A 19837-nucleotide genomic window follows, 5' to 3' on the forward strand; every position below is an offset into this window, starting at 1 on the left:
CTTTTAGAGAGAGATAGAAATAACAATGATGAAAATCATTGATTAGCTAACTCCTGCTCGCCCCCTACTGGGAATCGAGCCTGCAACCCAAGCATATGCCCTGACTGGGAATTGAACCACGACCTCCAGGTTCATAGGTCAATGCTCAACCACTAAGTCACACCAGCCAGGTGAGATTGATATTGTTAGATAGGTGATAGTAGTTATCACTATGGACTGATTTTAAAAATTATTGACTAAATAAGAGGCAATGTTGTCCTAGCCAGTGTGGGTCAATGGTTAAAGTGTCAGTCCACAAAACAAAGGGTCACAGGTTCGGTTCTTGTTCAAGGGCGCATACCTGGGTTGCAGGTTTGATCCCCAGCCCCAGTTGGTTAGGGACCATACAGGAGGGAACCAATTGATGTGTCTCTCTCACATTAAAGTTTCTCTCTCCGTGTCACCCTTGCACTCTTGCTCAAAACCAATGGAAAAAATATCCTTGGGTGAGGACAAAGTAATAACAACAACAATAATAAAATAAATAAAAACAGGCAATGTTAACAGAACTCTAAATAAAAGAGATATATTGGTCTTCAAATCAGTCACACACACTCACCCCATTATTGAATTATTTAAGATTCTTTCTCAAAGATTCTTAAAAGTGAGTTTTACTTAATATTTACAAGTAGTTTAATTAGGAGACTTAACCCTTCTCCTTTTCTGTTTTCCTCTCTTCACTTTTATTGTCTCAACATTTATTTTCTTTATTTGTAACAAGTATGGGTTCATGTAGGAAGACAGGTACTTTATTATCACTTGTCTAGTACCCAACATGTTTTTAATTTTCATTAGAAATTGAAGAAATATATTTGAATATTATGCTAAGCCATTTTAATAAACATCAAAATGAATAAATAATTCTGGAAAGAAAAATATCTTGGAGGCTCTAGAAGAGCCTGAGTGGAATCATCCATCCATCCCCAGGTTTAATAACTATTTATTGAGTGAGTACTAGTGCCAGAGTGTGGTTGGGGTAGGACACAATCATATTGATTAATAATTTTTTCCTAGTACTGTGACTCTCATATGTAGAGACACTTACATAAAATATTTGTGAATCATCAATATATAGACATATAAATGCCTTTATGTATTGCTGGGGATAATATGTATATACATGTATATGGATATTCCCTCAGTATGAGGCAAAAATGATACATAATCTGGCATTTACTCACTTGATATATCCCGGCAAAGGTTCCAGAAGAAACCATCACAAATGTAGTAATATTCATCATCTTTTTGAAAACTTGTCTCTTTATTAACATTTTGCATGATTAGAAAATTATTTTTAACTTAGTCATCTGTACTGAATGTTTTAGAAAGAAGCCCATGCTCAGCATCTGTTGAGGAGTAAAAATTCTCACGCTACTTGGTTTGAAGTTGACTAACTAATGGAGTATAAGCATTTCATCATAAAAAAACGCATGTGTGCCTTTCTGCAGAAGGCTCCCAACATGCATATGGGTGCCAGGCATCTAAAACAACCGTGAGGGCCGAGGACAATCTTGTTCTCATTACAGAGCTATGGGGCAACCCACCAGAGCCTCCGATTGCTGCAGCGGTGTTTGTAAAGCCAGGAAAGGCTCATCTAAAGTGATAGAGTTTTCTTCCCTTCTTGGGAATTCGTACAGGTTCTGGGCTGCTCTCTCCACGCCTGCTCTGACATGGCTTTCTCGAGGGAACGCGTATTCTGATGCCAATGAGAGTCCCACATGCAAGAGCTTTAGCAGAGAGCATTGCAGAAGGAGCGGGGAGATAGGAATCTGTACTTCTCTGCAGGATCAAATATCTCCCCAGACACCAGGAAGTAGCCCAGCCAGGGACGGAGTCTAATTTTAAAGTTGGGTTTATAGCAGGGGATTGTGAATATCAAGATTGAGAGATTACTAACCCTTAGACAGTTTTGATTGCTATGTATCCTACAGAAGCCATGCCTTAAAAAAAAAATTCCCCAAGTTAGATAACATGCATTATCTTCCACAATACTGTAGAATCTAAAAATTTGGAATTGTGTATATTACCAAAAAGACTCACAGACAATTTTATTATATTTTAAAGGGGTTTATAAAGTAAGATGTTTTTGCCCAGCAATTCATTGAGCTTTCAGTGTTACACAACATGTACGGATGCTAGGGCAGTGGTTTCAAAATGTGGTCTTCAGGCTGGAAGCATGAGTATTACCTGGGAATCTGTTTGAAATGCAGTGGCTTAGGCTCTAACTCTGACCTATGAAATCAGCAATCTGTGTTTTAACAAGTCTGTTAGCAGATTCTGACACTCACCGAGTTTAAGAATCACTACTCTGGGAATTCAGTTCTCCGACTCACCTGGCTCAGCAAGCATTCAGTAATATGGTTTGCCGAAACAGCACAAAACTGCCCTGATGTCAGGTAGCCTTTCTGACTATTTTACCCCGAGTTCATACCCTCACGGTCTACAGTGACTGAATATCATCTGCCTATCTCAACTTTCGAACTTATGTCACCTGTTATCTGTTGTTTACATATCTGTGAGCTGGCAGAGGCATGGATCATGTCTTATTCTGATTTTACTACCAGGTCCCTGTACTGTGCCAGCAAACAGCTAATGCTCAATCACTAAATGATTAGACTAGATTCTGGTCACTGGACTCCTCATATTGGCTCAGTTACTTATTATTTTTATATTTCAATATCCTCACTTGTAAAATGAGCCAATATATACTTTCTGTAGTATCCCTGAAGTTTCATAATTTCATAATTTCACTTAATCACCTTAATCAATTTGCTCTTTTTTTCACCCCATATTCTTCTAGATTAAAAACTCAAATCAACACAGTTTTCTGGTGGAGGATCCACATCCACAGATTTAGAAACTCTATTTTGGAGCTGCCTGAAAACTACAGATGCTGCCACAAGGAACACAGTGCTTACTGAATATTTGCTGAATGAAAGAGGGAGACACTCAGAAAGCTCGGGATGTCAGTTCTTTTATGTGGGAACCCTTGCTGTGAAGTTAGCTGCTTCTCATCACAAACAAAGCTAATAAAACCACAGCATTCATCAGCCAGGAAGGGACAGGCTCTTCTTGGTGTACACTGACTATAGTCTGAAAATGACCCTCCCGCCCAACCTGCCAACCTGCTACTTCTGTTTTCCCTGCTCAGAACCTATCTTTTCTCTACTTTATGTTTGAAAACTTATTGTAGGAAATTAACTTAAAAATTAAAACAATAATTTGTAAGACATACCTGACTGGATGATAAAACTCTTCCATCATATAACAATGTTATTGCTATCATACAAAAGAAGAAAATGGCATGCTTTATATCAGGGGTCCTCAAACTTTTTAAAGTGGGGACCAGATCACGGTCCCTCAGAGAGCTGGAGGGCCGGACTATATGAACTACTAATCCCTACTGTAACACCTCGGCTGCGCTCACTGCCCAAAAAACCTGGCGGGCTGGATCAGACTCCTCTGCGGGCCGCATGTGGCCCGCGGGCCGTAGTTTGAAGACCCCTGCTTTATATGAATATGACCCCTTGTTAAATGTTTAGGCACTAAATTGAATTATCTAATAAACTGACCTTGCACAATTGGTTAACACTATACATCCACTCAACCCTTGCTGAGAAGTACCTCAAGATCAAAATTGTGTGGCTTCTGTTACCCATATAAGAAAGCTAGCTAATTAAAAAGTTTAAATTTAATCTCCATGTAAACTTGGAACTTTTTAAACCAAGATAATAATAAAGGTACAGAACATGTCTTACTATTTCCTTCACTTTCCCTGTGTTAATAATATGACTCAGAATTCGTGCTTAAGGAGGCTTAACCGCTTGCTAGCCTGCTATCCTCACCACTAATATTACCAATTGAGGAGAGTTATACCTTGGCCCATAATGCTTCTCATTCAAGCAAGATTTTGAATCTAGATCTAGATCTGTACTCAAGATTCAATTTTTCAGTAGACACCTGGAAAAGATTCTGTAAACCTGAACAGAATTCGTATTTCTATGTGATACTTTAGGACTCAAATCTCTGATCCCATCCCTTCCCATTCTGGCTTATACTCTGCTATTTTCATAGTGCATTGTTTGAAGTATAAGCAGATCTGGCTACATCATTTGTGGGGCCTAGTGCAACATGTCAACAGCAAAGCAATGAGCCAAGAGTGAGGCCCTTCAAGCTCAGGGCCCTGTGACTATGCTGTCCTGGGTATGATGATATCATGAGGCAGGATCCCAGAGAATGGCCCCCTCCCACGCCAAACATAGCAGCCCCTCAATTTTCGTTTTCTTTGTCCATGCTTTTGGGTAAAATGTTATTAGAAAGAGGGCTAGGGTGGTGTGGAGTCCGAAATTTCCTCATTTACCAGATGACACAACTACGGTACAGTGAGGTCCACCATTCATGCAAAGTGACACAAATGATTTCCAGAAAAGCTGGATGGAGAATTCATGTGTCTCCACTCTTAACCCATTAGTTTTCAACCATATCATAATGACTCATTATGAGGGAAAGAATGAGAGAACCCCATCGTTTTAGTTTCTCATCATGCCCAACTGCTTGGTTATGATCTGAATAGCTTCTAGAGGCTGAGAACACTATGACATTATAAATAGTTCTAAACAACATTAAAACATCATGAAATTTGTATGGGGAAAGCCAATGTAAATGCCAAATTCAGTGTAAATAAAAGATTACATTTTAATTTCTTCCTCTATTTTTTTTAATGTCCCTTCTTATTTCTTACTGGTTAATCCATGTCTAAGTCTATCAGGGCAAAGCAAAAACATCATAAAAGTACTTCAAACTCCATTTGAGATGCTTATTTAAAATTTCCATTTAATATTTAAGAATTGTAAATTTTCCAAATTTGGACTTTTCTTATTTTTAATCATGTTTCTAAGGGCACTCAATACAGAGTAACTTCATGAAGCACCTTGCAAAGGTGAATTTGTATGAACTATTATGGTTATAGTAAATAGAAGTATCTCAAGTTTAATTTAGGATTAGAGACTTTATTCACAGTTCATTTTGCTTTTCCATCTCGCATATTACTTGTTTAGTCTCCCACATGCTTAATGATATCTTCCTCTATGCAATCCACTTCTTCCAGTGAATGAAACTGTGTCATCTCTCGATAATTTCCCATCCCTCACAGCCTTACCTATGTTGCTACTACTCCTGCTTTCATCTGTTTTCCCACAAAGAGCAAGGAGGGTGAGTCAACATACTTCTTACTTCACATTACCCTTTCAAACCAGTGTTCCTATTTTATTAATTTATTTATCATCTAGTTTTTATTCATTTATTCATTAATTCAACAAATAACCCTTTTTATCAACCACCAAGGCTATGTGAACATGGTGCCTACAGAGAGGAAATACGGAAAAGAGCAAACTTAACCTCTACCCTAAAAAAACCTCCAATCTCTAATCATAATTTTTGTAGTTTAAGTCATCAATTTTCTCCATTATGTTTTACAACACTACCTATATAGCTCTAGTAAAATGGCACTCGTCCTAGTATTATATTTACCCCAGGCTGCCATTATTGTCATTTTGGAAAACTTTATTACTCAAAAGATAGTCCATGGGGAATCCTGGCTTCATAGTGCCAAAAACCGACTTCTGCGCTTGGGCCAGGAAGTTTCAATCGCACTGTATGTGCGCACCTGCACGTGGTATTTTGTGGAAGAGCCGCACTCAAGGGGCCAAAGAGCTCTGTGTGGCTCGAGAGCCGTGGTTTACTGAACACTGGTCTGTGTTATCAAAATAGGATATTCTTTTATGGTAATTGAATCTCCATACATTGTCCACAGCAACTGCTCTACATTTTCACCCCTCTAGATTCCAACCCTTCTCTCATTCCCTTACTGTCTGTCAACTGATGAGTTCTTTTCCTACTTACTTCAAAGAATGCAACTCATGTGATGTGAATTCCCTAAACTATCTTAAATTCAACCAAAATCTCTCAGCCATTATTCTTCCTTTCTTTTTAAATCTTATTGCTAAACATGTGTCTCTTCCCAAAACCAAGGCTGTCTTCTAGAGCTATACCCTCACAGCTCTTCTGATAACCTACTCCATCTTTCACCCAGTCTCACATGTTCAGCTTTTCTTCCTTGCTCTCATTTGCAGAGGCATGTTCAACAAGCCTTTGTCCTGAAGAGAATCTTCCTTTAAGTTTACAACCTCTTGTCTTCATGTCCCCAATAATTGAACTTATACTCTGTCAGAAGCCCTTTGCGATATGGAACGCTTTTTCACCCGAACTTACATAGCTTTGTTGTGTTTCAAATAAACATATTAATCCATATATTATTTAAATAATTAATAAGAAGAATGGCTAGCAATGATTATACATTTAGTATGTCTAACATTGTGTTAAACATTTCTTATTCATCCACCATTGTTTTATTCACCCAATTGAATGTAAGCCTTTAATGACAGTGGTTATTCATTGTATCTTTAATGATGCCTACCAAAATGCCTTGCACCTAGTAGGGTCTCCCTAAGTGACTAGTGATCTGAGTAGCTAATGAGGATTTGTAAATGTTGCCTTTCTGTCATTAAGGTTTTAGTTTTTTCTACTGACACTACATTTTTCATTCCTTAAGGACTGGAATTAGATTTTCTATTTCCTTAAAGTTTCTTTCTTAAGCCTCAGTTCAAATTTTGCACAAAACAAATACTCTGACTGAAGAAGATGAATCTATTTTAGTGGTTATTAACAAGTGACAAACATTTTATTCGTTGTTTATTGATTGTTATCCAGGGCAGGAAGAAAAAAAAATGTGATTCCTGATGCTAATCAGTGACCAAGCAAAGGAAAATCTCTGATAGCTTTCATCATCATTATACACAAACATTATAAAGACTACCAAACCCTCTTCCACATTTAAAAAAGGATGCTAGTTAAAGATGATGTTAGATTGAAAATTAGGCTATTCCTTCTAAATCTTTATATTTTAACCTCAAATGCATTGTGAGGACAGTGAAAGGAAACTTGTCTGGGTAGTTTTCCAAGAAGTCCAAGGAATTTAATTGGCAAAGGCTTTTAAAATTGATGGTTAGTACTTCCGCTCTAAATTTGTTAAGTAGTGTCTTTTTGTTTTCTAGAGAAGGAGTCTGTGAGGAACCAATGTGAAGGGAGGTAACAGTTCAGAATACATTTATAGTATTTCTTAATGAATAATGTAGTTTAAATCTTACTTGTACATGCAAATAGGCAAAAACAAAACAAAACAAGTGAGCATCTCGTATATGGTAAGCTTTGTATTAAGTATTTTAAAAATGCCCTGCCACTTAATCCCTACAATGAGACTTTGTACACGGGGAATCATTATTTTCACTTTAGTGATGTAGAAATGAAGGCTTATTATATATTCAAGTTCATGTAACAAGTAATTGGTAGAGACAAAATTCAAATGTAGTTTATCTAACTCTAGAATCTGGAGCACCCCAAAACAACATTTGCCTTTCATATGTAAAAGCAGGTATGAATTATTCTTAAAATATTGGAAGCATATTTAATGACTATATTTAGAGTCAATATATGTAGTGACTTTTTGGATAATAATTCGCTTGCATTATGTAAGATTAAGAATGGAGACCTAAATTGGCTTTGCCCGGTTTCTAGCTGCAAGGTGTTTTTCTTTTCCCAGCAAAGGAAGCAACGATGCAGGTGGTTATTAGTATTCCTTTACAACTAGAGTAGTAGATTGTCTGAGTAAATATAACTTCCACACTTTCAAAGAGAAAACAACAGGGGCTTATTTTGGGTCTTGAAATGCACGTGAAACAGCATTAATGCTAATGATCACCATGTACCTACCATAGATCCTTGTTACTACTGGCTCTCAGGCAAAGTCATGTTTATAATGCTCCTAAGTTTTTCCATTTCTCTAATCTTTTTGGAAAACAGTTTTGTTTGTTTTTTTTCACACACTCTTAAAACTTCTACTTCTAATAATTTCATTCTGAATTTGAAGCTGATTAACATCAGAAAGATGTAAGGTTTCTAGTGAAAATATATGCTTTGTTTTATGTGTTAAAACACAATTTCTTTCATTTTTAAAATATTAAAACTAATGTAGAAACATTACATGAAATGTGAAAAATTATTAATATAAATCAAAGTTTGCAATGCTTTATTTTGTTATAAATCAATTTTTCTATGCTGCTAATCTAACTTTGTTGTCAAAAGTAGTAATACCCTAGGATGTTGCCCTTTGCCTTTAACAAGTTGACGTAAAGAACTTAAATCCTGGTTTTACACTGAAGATGCTGGACTTAATCCCCCTCCACAGGGAATGCCTTCCCCTACTGGGGCTTCCTTCTCGGAATCCATTTCTTCTCCACCAATTACTTGTTCATTCATTTATTCATTTTATCAGTCATAATGTGTACCATGTGTATTCACTGCTGAACTGGGCACTTTGAGGGAAACAGGGAATAGTTTCCTTATTAAAGAAAATATTTTGGGGGAGCACTTTTAATATGTATATGTGTATATACACATATATACATATATATATATACACACATATATGTACACACACACACATATATATGTATACACACACACACACACACACACACACACACGTATATATACTAGAGGCCTGATGCATGAAGATTTGTGCAAGAATTGGCCTTCCTTCCCCTGGCTTTTTGCTCCAGCCTAGAGCCACCTTTCCACCTTTCAACACTGCCCAGAGGCCCGGAGAGGCTTAGGTGGTGCAGAATGCCAGAGTCCCAACCCTGGCTGCTTGGTGCCTGTGTATGCAAATTAACCTGCCATCTTTGTTGGGTTAATTTGCATGCTCATTCCTGATTGGCTGGTGAGCATCACAAAGATAAGGTCAATTTGCATCTTATTCTTTTATTAGTGTAGATAATGTATTTAATCACCTCAACAATCAATCCTATGAGGTAGGTATCAATATAATCTACCTCCACTTTACAGCTGAAGGAATTGCTTTATCCTCATGAAATTAACTAGGTGAAAGAGGTGCAAACACTATACTAGTAAAGAGGAACAATGCAGCATGCCCAAATTAGTCATGTGCACCTGAGGGTGGTGGGGTTTCAGAGAGGAAGAGATTGGTGTGGTTTGGGTATTCAAGGATGACCACATGAAGGAAATGGGATGTGAGTTGGCCCTGAAGGGTGGGGAGAATTTGGATGACTGGAGGGAAAGGGAGAGAGAGATTATCGTGCCAAGGAAAAGCATGGGCAGAGATTGAGGTTGGCATAAATGTGATTCTGGATATTACCGGGGACTTGGTCTGATAAGAATGAATCATTATTGGTATGAAGTGGATGACACTTAATACCAGAGGAAAATGTGGATTTCGCCTGATAAGTACTAAGGTGAATTAAGGAGACTAAGAAGGAAATTTAAACAATGAGAAATGAATTATTGGAAAAAAATGTGAAATGAAAAATAGAGGAGTGCATGAAGGCTAGAGAGCAATCAAATGTAATGGAGGAGTTTCTTCTTTGGCAGACTAGAATAATGAGAGATGAAAGTGCCTGGTTAGTTATTTCAGACAAGGATCAGAAAGATGTCAGTTTGAAAAGGTGAAAGGGAAAGCAAGTGTTGTTTGTCTCTCATTTGCTCCCTCATTTTTTCAAAATTTCTGACCTAGACCATTCTAGGATTTATGGCAATAAAGCAACCAATACCCCATACCACTCCTGACCTCAAGTAGCTTACAATTTAGAGAGGAGAAACATACCTGCAGGTGACTAAATATAATATGAGAGAGAATGAAATAGATCCTATAAGAAGACTCTCAAAGGAATGAATGGTTAATCCTGAGTTGGAGACTATAAGATGGAGATGGTGCAAATGACCTTTAAGAGGGTGTGTGATGTTGTCAGGCTAAGAAAGTTCCCAGGCTAAGGAAGAATGAGTGGCTTCCTAGGTTGAAGGCAAACCACGAGCAAAGGCAAAGGAGTTTAAACGGTAAACAGCCTTTCTGAGCTGGGGCATATTCTGGGAAGTGGTATTAAAGGCTAGATGGGGTTAGATCATAAGGAGGCCAGCTCAGCCCAAAAGCCTACTCATTCTGAAAACAATGGAGAACCATTCAAGGTTGAGTCTGAAATGGAATGGGGGATGAGTTACAATTATCCATCTGTCCCAAGTGTCACAAAAGCAACTTCTAACTAACTTTGCTAGGGTGAATAAGGTATTAAAGAAACTAGGAATTGAAAACAGGGGGCCCAGTTAGCAAGATATTATAATAGCTCAAATGAAAGATGAGGATTTAAAATGATAAAAGTGATGTATGATAGTGTGACAGTAGAATTCATAGTATTTAATGATGAATTAGACAATGTAGGTAAATATCAAAGAGTTTCTAGCAGCATCAGCTCCTCAGAGTGGTGGGAACCCTTTTATGGCAAAAGGAAATGTCTGGTGACTTAGATTTATTTCCAAATCTGCCATTAGTTAGCTATATGACAGGTTTTTTTTTTGTTTTGTTTTGTTTTGTTTTTTTTCAAGTTTCCTCAACTATCAAATTACAGTTAAGGAATTGTTCTGGAGTGTAACTTTTAATTTTAGAATTCTGTGATTCAATTTAACTAAATCTTCCCACTTCTTCTTACAGATTTAAACTTAGCAGATTATGAAGGAGATGCTTTTAGATTCTAAAAGACTACTTTATTTATATAAAGTTAAACATTACTATTTAGTATATTTGTAAAATTGAGGAAGAACTTCAGAGGTCTTTTCTTTACATTTTGCTAGGAATGAATTTTGTGTGATGAGTATTCAGAGAGAAATATTAGAGACATTGCCTTTGTCATCCCTCTAAAAGTTATTCCAGTTATTAAGAATTTTTTTTTTTTTACCATAAAAACTGCTTAACTTTTTTTGTTGTTGTTAATCCTCACTCCAGGATATATTTTCCCCCTACTGATTTTTAGACAGAATGGAAGGGAGGGGGAGAGACACAGATAGAGAAACTTCGATATGAGAGAGAAACATCGATCTGATCTGGGAGAGACACATCGATTGGTTGCCTCCTGTACCTGCCCCAACAAGGGCCAAGGATCGAGCCTGCAACCAAGGTACGTGTCCTGGAACCCTTCAGTCAGTGGGCTGACACTCCAACCACTGAGCCAAAACGGTTAGGGCAATTTCTAAAAAATGTATCTATTCCAGTGTCTACTGGTTCTGTTTTGATTAGAAAAGAAAAATGGAATCTGACATTAAACAGTTCCGTATTCATTCATTAATAAAAACATTTATCGAGAGCCTATTAATTTTAAAGCACACTTATAGACAATGTGGTAGCTAAAAGACAATTCAGGCTTTTAGAGTTTGCAATCTAATTTGGAAAAGACAATATATTAATTAACAGCGCACTACAGCCTCTAAGGAAAGGTTAGCTGAAATGTTCTATAAGAGTTCATTGAGGAAGATATCAGTTAAGTTGGGATGGCTACAGAAGGTCAGCGGGATCCTCATCAGAAGGACTTGGGTGAAGAAAAATATATGGTTCATTAATAAGTAATTTCAATCAGAAAACATATCTTATTTTAATTTCCCATGTAGTTAGCATCTAAAAAGATGCTAGTTGAAAATATAGTAACTTACAGTGGGGAGGAGATATGTATTTATTCTCTAACAGGGCTGAGTTATGAACTGAGGATCAGCAGTAAATTCCCAATTACCAAGTTTGTTGTATATTTGCTCAGCATTCTTTCACAATTGTAGTTATTTGAGCCTTTTGACTGAATTGACCATTCTCTCCCTTTTGAAACTTTCTTTCTTTGTCTTCTGAATACTTCATATTTCTTCTCTCTTAAAATCTTTTTTCTTTCAATGAATTTGACTTTTCTTTCTACCCACCAGGAACCCTGTCCTCAGCTTTCTACTTGTTTCAATAAACACACTCTCCATTGTAAGTCTCATAGTCCCAAAATATTAAATACTATCTGAATATATTTACATGATTCTCAAATATTTTCAAATTGAAGCCCTGATTTCCTGAGTTTCAATTCTTCATTTCAAGTGGACATTCTCATCTTCTCCTACATATTTGTCTAACTTTTATATGAAAATATTTGTGTTTAAAAACTAGCTCAACGTCTTCTCCCCAAAATTGGATCTTTTTTTTCCTATTTATCTAGAAATGGAAGGTATTGCTGTATTCTAATCACACTAAGTGTAATCTTGAAGCTATTTCACTGAGAGGATCACTGGGTCCATCTGTAAGAAGTCATGTTGCTAGGGTCACCATGGTTACCACCCTAGGACAAGCTTTTTATCACTTTATGCCTGAATGACTACAGTGACGTCTAGATGGTTTCTTCCCCCAAAGAAGTCACAGTAGTGTAACATGACCCAAACTGTGTTTGCTGCTTTGTGTTCTCCATCAGCTGGCTTCCACTTAAAATGTCCACTTCATTTCCACGAATTGCCTCCTAGGACCCGGCCAAATCCTTTTTCTATTTTCTGAATAAATATTGAAGTTTCCTTCATTGGCTAACATACTCCTCCTTTGCTGGAAAGCTCTTCCTCACTCCTCAGTGCCTATGAAAAATGTACTTAGCTCAAGTTTCAGCACCATCATAAAACCTTTCCTAAATACTAACATGATGGGATTTCTCTCACTTCTATAATTTGAAATAATTATGGTTCTTGACATTGGTTACATATTTATCACATATTTTCACTTATTAATTATTATTTTTTGAGTGTCAGTCTCATCTTCTACATTAAATAATAACCATGTCTTGGACTGCCTGACCCATCTTCTACCACACATATCCACAACAGTGAACATAGAGAAGACAGTCAATGAATACTTATTGATTTATTTATTGACTGACTACATATAAACTATAAGGAGTAGCAAGCGGTATAAGAAAAGGCATCTTAAAGCTAGCATGCAAACAGCTATTAAACTGTCATTTTGTGGAATAAATTTACTTTTGTGACACTTCAAATGCCTATAAAGTTAATAAAATTAGCATTTATTTATGCTTGAAGTTGAAATTTAATATTTATTTTTAAAAGAAACATGAATCCATATTTGACCTCATGAGTTGGGACATGGTAGAAAGTATCTTACATATGGTATTTATTATGATGATTTTATGTGAAGTTATTTTGTACTGTTTCTATCTGACATGGTGAGGATACCCCTGCAACAAAGACTATTAAAACTGGAAACACTTTTAAGAAGCAACTAGTTCAATCTATGTTTCAGGTGTAAAGAGTGAATTCCAAAGAGGGTAATTGACTTGCCCAAGGTTAGAAGCTAGTTATTGCCAGAGCTACACCTAAAAATTAGGATACTATGCTTTTTCCCAAATCCCATATTGTGCAGTTTTATTTTTGTAACTACATTTTCATTATTTTTCTTATTTTACACCCAAGAAAGTGAACTAGTACCTTGTAAGTTATTAATAAAAGCATTCTAAATAGAAGCACAGACTGAGCAGTTTATTATGATGTTCGTCAACATAAGAGAAATATGAATGTAACCTTAATCATTCACATTTCTAAAACTTCACAAAACTGTAACTTTTTTTTTTCCCGATTGGTGAGTTGAGTGGAAGTAGTTATGTGATTTTATTTTATTTTTTGGTGTTGTTTTGGAAGAGGTCATTAATACGGGGCACTATGCTAATATTTGTACTGGTAGTGTGAAGGGCTGTTTGAAACACCAACAAGAACTCGCCTTATTCAGGAAAAGAGATAAACACAGTGAGTCTATGTAAATTTGCACTGGCGCTGGGAGAATGTGAGAGAAGATGCTGTTGGGGGACAGAACATGGACTTTGACAGCTGTCTGGAGACTCCATCCAGCAGCAGTAGCCCAGGAAAACAAAATACCACTTACTACCTTCTCTCTCTCTCTCTCTCTCTCTCTCTCTCTCTCTCTCTCTCTCTCTCTCTCTCTCTTTTAGCTCCACTAAAAACAAGTAAAACTGTCAGTTTTTCTTTATAAAACCTTTGCTTAGGAAACACTATTTGGAAGTGTTAGAGGGCACTGAGCATTAAAAATAAAGAAAGAATAAAAAGGAACTCAGATGACCAATTTTTGTGACCAACGTTCATGGAAATTTGGTTTACCTTTCTGAAAAAAACAACAACACATTTTACAAACAAAATTACACTGTATCATTTGAATCCTGAATGACAAATGTCAATTGATGGCCAGATGAGGCATATTTTATTCTGATTTTAAAATTAGTTGTTCAATCTTTTAAAGTAAAAATTACAGAAATTTGCTAACTTCATGTTTTGAAATGGTTTATTCATCCAGTTCAGCTTTTTCAACATTCACGGGAAAATGAGGGGTTGAAGGTATATTTGCTGAATAAAATACCAAAAACACAGAGAGTTCTGATTTGCAAAAAACAGGAGATGTGTAATGTTTAATTTGATTGTGAAATCATGGAATCACAGATGGAAGGGTCAGTGATTCTTTCCCCAACTCACTAAATCCACATGACACAGGACAACTCCACTCACCTGTACCATTGTTAATTGTGGTCTGGATCATGGCTTCCGGCCCCATAGTGTCATAGTCTTCCTTCATTTCTTCTGTGGGGGAAAATTATCTTTAGCATTTGAAAATTGTAAAAAGGCTTACTATACTAAGCATGCCAACCACAGGAACAAGGAAGAGTCTTTGAAAGGAAACACAGAAAAGGCTTGTTGTAAACCTCTAAACAATAGCTTTGTTCAGGCAATTGAATGAATCCAATAGTGCTAGCTGCACAAGAACTTATTTACTTTAAGCATTACTGCAAGCTGTGAAAAACAGAGGTGCTTATTTGGGGCAAATGAAGGGCTTTTCTTCTGGTGGCAGTTCTAGTGACAAACAGGGGGAAAGATATTATTTTTTCAATAAGAGTCAAAAGCAACTAGTATTTGCACTTACAAAGAGCCATGCTAGCTGCTATGCCTCAAGTAACCCTGGATGGTTAGAGGCAAGTCAGGATTTCTTATTTTATTTTCATACTTGTCTCCTCTTTGTATGGCACTAATATACACATGCATATATATATATATATATTTTTAAATCTAATTCTACATATTGAAACTCAAAATGCCCAGTTTATAAGACAAGCATTAAAAACACCTGTTTCACTGTTTTATCTAACCTTCGAAATCATGCCTTCCTTCTTCCTTTCCTTACCCCTCTGCAAATACCTTCCTTTCTTATTTATGCCCCAGGAGATAATCAGAGTCATTTTTGAGGAAAACATACAGATAGAACAAGAGCTCAATGTTCTGATAAGATGAAGATATGTAACATTGAAGTTGAAGACGCGTACATGATAAAAGGCCGCAATATTTTTTTAACGTGAAGAGTGGGAAAAACAGGAGGTTTCTTGACTTTTCTGCCCACCAAATTGTAGTTTATGCGAGAGGGCAGTGAAGAACAGCGGCAGGTTCAAAATCCTCCAAATACATAAGTGAAACATGGACTTTAAAAAAATTGTATCTTGACAACAACAGTACTAATGAGAACCAAACACGATCCAGTATAAATACTTCCCAGTGATAATTATTGTACTTAAAACAAGAGCAACTCTGTAAACGGGTCTCTGAGTTCCCGAATTTATTCTATAATAATCATCTTTTGCTCATCACATTTTAGTTGCAATCATTTGATAAAGGAACAAGTTCTAGCAAATGTTACGGCCAAATTGGAATATATGTTTTACAATTAGTACCCTGCAGCTTGTCTGTTTCTGGTTTCAGAACTGAAAAATCATTGGCTTGAAAGGTATAATAAATAGATGCTAATTTAATGCCACTGAACATATAACATTCAGGACATTTGAAGATATTTGTTTAAACTGTACAACCACATTGAATTCATTCGTGGCCCTGAGTTTGTCTCTTATTTGAAGGCCTATTTTCACAGAGACATTTTGCATAAAACATGTAGAAGTTCAATAGATAGCAATATTGCATTATCAATTGTAATAATTGATTGTTTGAAAGGCTCCCTCGTCTGGTAGTTTTATCAGTCTCTGCAAGGAATAAAATGAAGGTATTTCTCAGAAGTTCAGTACTAGATATAAATATAGCTTTTGTGTGTTTCTTCCTCGTTCTTCTCATGTGATTTCTGGTAGCTGCGAGTCAGAAGTATCATAAGTTTTCCATCTGAGAGATCAAGTCACTGAGGGGAAAACAGTTTAACAGCATTTTTTTTTTTTTTTTGCATAATAGTGGTGATGTTCAAGATTTCTGCTGCACTTCCTTCCTCATTGTCATTTTCTTATGAAAAAGTAAAGAGAAGTGACAGTAGGTGGTTGCTTCCCAAATTATTAATATGCTGGGAGTGCAAATGTGGAGTCGGCAATTCGTGTCTACTGGACTCTGTCGTAACTTTTACCAGAGATGGTGCAACTGCAATGGTGTCACTTTTTACCTAGAATGCACTTTGCTTCCATTTACTGAGCACCAACCTACTCTTTTTAAATACCAAGCTCAATTTATTAAAGTGACACACTGTGCCTTTCCAGGTATGTATTTGAAGCCCTGTGCATCTGCCTATGAAGTTCCACGTGACCCGTGCTCAGGAAAACATAGTGATTCTGAGGTTAGGAATATCCCCTCTGCATTAATGGCCGTGCTGGCTGTCTCTCCGCCTCACGCCTAACCTTACACATTTTCCAAGACACCTCTGACTCAGCACACTGTGTCTGAAACCACATAGTATATTTATTTTTAAAACACTTGTAAAAGTTTGCATTTTCCAGTAACCCTTGGGATGAAGGTTTGTGAAAATAAAGGGCACTTTCTTCCTGATGATGAAGAATCCTTGAATAAGCAGAAAGAGGCCAAGATGCAGGTGATTTATTTAAGTCTGTGTCAGTGATAATGATGTCATGGTTTCCAGCACACTGTGTCCACACCATTGTGGGACAAAAGAATGTCAAGGACAATTCTAAACACAAAACTCTGATTGTGCTGGAACCGGAAAGGCACAGTTAGAACTCCACTGCGCTCTTCAGCTCAAAACCTGCATCCTGCAGACAAAGGACAGAGAGCCAGGGAGCGGGAGCAAGGGAGAGGGGCTTATCTCAGAGTGAAGCTATGTGCTGAGGTAGGACGGTAGACAGCCAGGCACCAGGGATAAAACACTACTAAATAAAACAGCAACAGAATTAGAGTGATTGTCTGCAGTGTGCATTTTGAACAATAAATAAGAAAAATATTTTATCAGGAGAAATATGTGTTATCTAAAAGTCAGGATAAACAATGAGTGGCGTTTTAAGACCAATTTCTTTTCATTAGACATCAAGGCACCACTTTTGGAACAATAAAAAAAAAAAAAAAAGGACAATAAATCACGACTAAGCATTAGAACTAGACAGGTAATAACCGGGTAAACTTTCTGGGTCCAAATAGCCCAATGAGATTAGGGATTTACAATTTATTCAATTATCGTGACTCCAGAATGCTAGTTTATTTACCATCAAGGTAAGAGCAAAGAACCGCCTGTTCATTTGTATCTCAGGCACCATTAACTACAGGTGCTAACAGGCATTCGTATGGATTATGGTATATTAAAACATTTAGAATCGTGACCCATGACCAGCACAGAAAAAGCTGCCGTGGTCACACACTACCTACAGCTTACCATGGAGTTTTGGCTGTTTTTCAATTACCAATCTTAATTTTTTTAAATTAAACTTTTTTTTTTTTTTTGAAGTTTGGAGAGGCACATTTGTTATATCGTTATTAATTATTCCTTTAAGGTTGGAAATTCGAGTAATTGGTCCTTACCCTTGATTTCTAGATATTAAAATTTAAAGCATCAGAACATTCATTCTTATAGCCCTGCATATCTAGTTCATTAACAAATATGAATAGCTAACACCAGCTCATTTAAATAGTATGTCTTACATGAGTTCTCGCCACACTCTTTTTCTGTCACACTGCTCCCAAGAATCATTGGCTCTTATTATACATGTAAATGGCTATCATAAAAATAAAAATTTCATTTAAGATTGTTAATGACTTCTGCAGCAGTCAGACTTCCTTTAATGATCATCCTCTGCCCCTAATTAAACGTATTTATCTTTCAAGCATCTTTGGCTGAGTTCTCCCTCATAGTTGAAAATCTAAAACCTTAAGACTTAATGGATATAACGATAAATGTTTATGTGTGGGATTGCTGAGATTCGAGAAACCTTCACCGAAAGCAAAATTGGAAACAGAAAGAGTACAAAACTTGGCACAGTATATCAGGACAACGAGAAAACAAATACACCGCACTCACACTGCCATCAGTCTTTTTCTTCTATTTTTTTTTCCTTCACATTTAATTTTCTTTGGTTAGTGGAAGTGCTTTTATTTTCCTCCTTCCAGAATACCAAACAATTCCTCTGCCTATGTTCAATGTGTGTAGTCTGCGACATCACACTAGCACATAGGTAGACTCTTTATTTTAATTTTCTCTTACAGTTGGCATGCAATAGGTAGACTCGTGCCTATTTCCCTTCCCCCTCACTTCACCTATCTATAAAAACCTGCTGTTATTTTTATTGCAAAGAAAAAAAAAGGTGGGGTAAACCATGATGACTTTCTCTGGGTGCTGGGACTCGAGATTAAGGAGACACAATGGTGAATTAGGAGTCATTTTTAAAAAATTATAGGCCACCTTCCCAAGTAAGGATGAGCAGAGGGAATACTGGAGACTAAGACTACTTCTCTTTTGCTAATCCTGTCACACCTTCGTGATGTTCCATCCTAAGTAAGCCTAGACCGAATCATTTCCATCCACCCTGTGGCAAACCAAGTTTTAGTTTGAACATCATTTACCTTATTTTTTATCACAGCTGGCCTCGGGCCACTTTTCCTTCCCCAGAGATTCCCCAGAAATAGCCCGGCATCATTATCAAGTGCTTAGCTGTTAAATAATAAAGAAGCTACCTGACCAGGTAAAAGTGTGAAATCACATTCACACTTCGCAAAGGAGGATGATTAGATGGTTGGCTTAGAACAGGAGGTGTCAGACAGACACTGCGACAACATTACCCTGGCAGCTCTTTCGTTGATATCGCTGCACCATTTCCACACGAAACTTTCAAAATGATGTCAGTTGTGGGTGCTCACGTGGCTTCCAAGTTCTATCCCGAAAGCACAGATCTGGATCATGCTATGTGGCTCGCACACCACACACCTGGTGCAGGTACTCCGTGCGGTGTGTGCCTGTATGCAACATGCTACAGCACCGAAACCTAACCCCTTCCTAAGGTGTCAGTGGTGAAACGTGATCACACGGCTATCGCTTCATCATTTGTCGCCAGCTTTGGTATCTCTACGCTGCCAGGGCCATGGGAAGAAATATTTTAATTGTCTGGTTGTGGCTGGTCCACGAGGTAGGAGAGATTAGCGTAAGAGGGCACCGGCCAGGGGCCAAGTGTTTTCTGACACTTACCTGGACCATCTACAGAGGCTTGCAGAATGTCGCTGCTGTGCCAGGTATGTTCCACTCCGCCCTCCCTTATCTCATCTTCCTCTTCCTCTCTGGGCAGCAGAGCTTGGCTCACGTGCGGGGAGGACTCATGGTTGGCCACGCCAGCTGGACTCCGCTCCTGGTCCAGGGGGTTGGCCAGCCCGTCCTCCTCAGCAATCTGAAGCTTGTCCTCCTCATCGGTCTCGGAGCCCGTGTCCACTACATTGTCATAGTTGAGCACTGTGGAGGAGGAAGCACAGGACACACGCTCTAAACACTTGTTGAAAAATATCAGTCGCCCCTCATGGTTTAAATGGGAAATAATATTTTCACAACGTAATGGCTCAACCG

General features: G+C 37.5%; 1 protein-coding gene across 4 annotated transcripts in view; it reads right to left on the bottom strand.

Moving 5' to 3' along the window:
- ZEB2 (zinc finger E-box binding homeobox 2) overlaps positions 1–19837 on the bottom strand; it is a 134720-nt gene that overhangs the window by 24792 nt on the left and 90091 nt on the right. For all 4 annotated transcript variants that reach the window (XM_084893319.1, XM_084893320.1, XM_084893318.1 and 1 more), the window contains exons 3-4: positions 19469–19726; positions 14536–14607 (exon numbers count right to left, since the gene is read on the bottom strand). In XM_084893319.1, coding sequence (XP_084749445.1) covers positions 14536–14607; positions 19469–19726 — 330 coding nt within the window. The remainder of the gene's footprint in view (positions 1–14535; positions 14608–19468; positions 19727–19837) is intronic.

The sequence above is a fragment of the Pipistrellus hanaki genome (assembly GCF_964339955.1).
Source record: "Pipistrellus hanaki genome assembly, chromosome: 8".
Taxonomy (NCBI): Eukaryota; Metazoa; Chordata; class Mammalia; order Chiroptera; family Vespertilionidae; genus Pipistrellus; species Pipistrellus hanaki.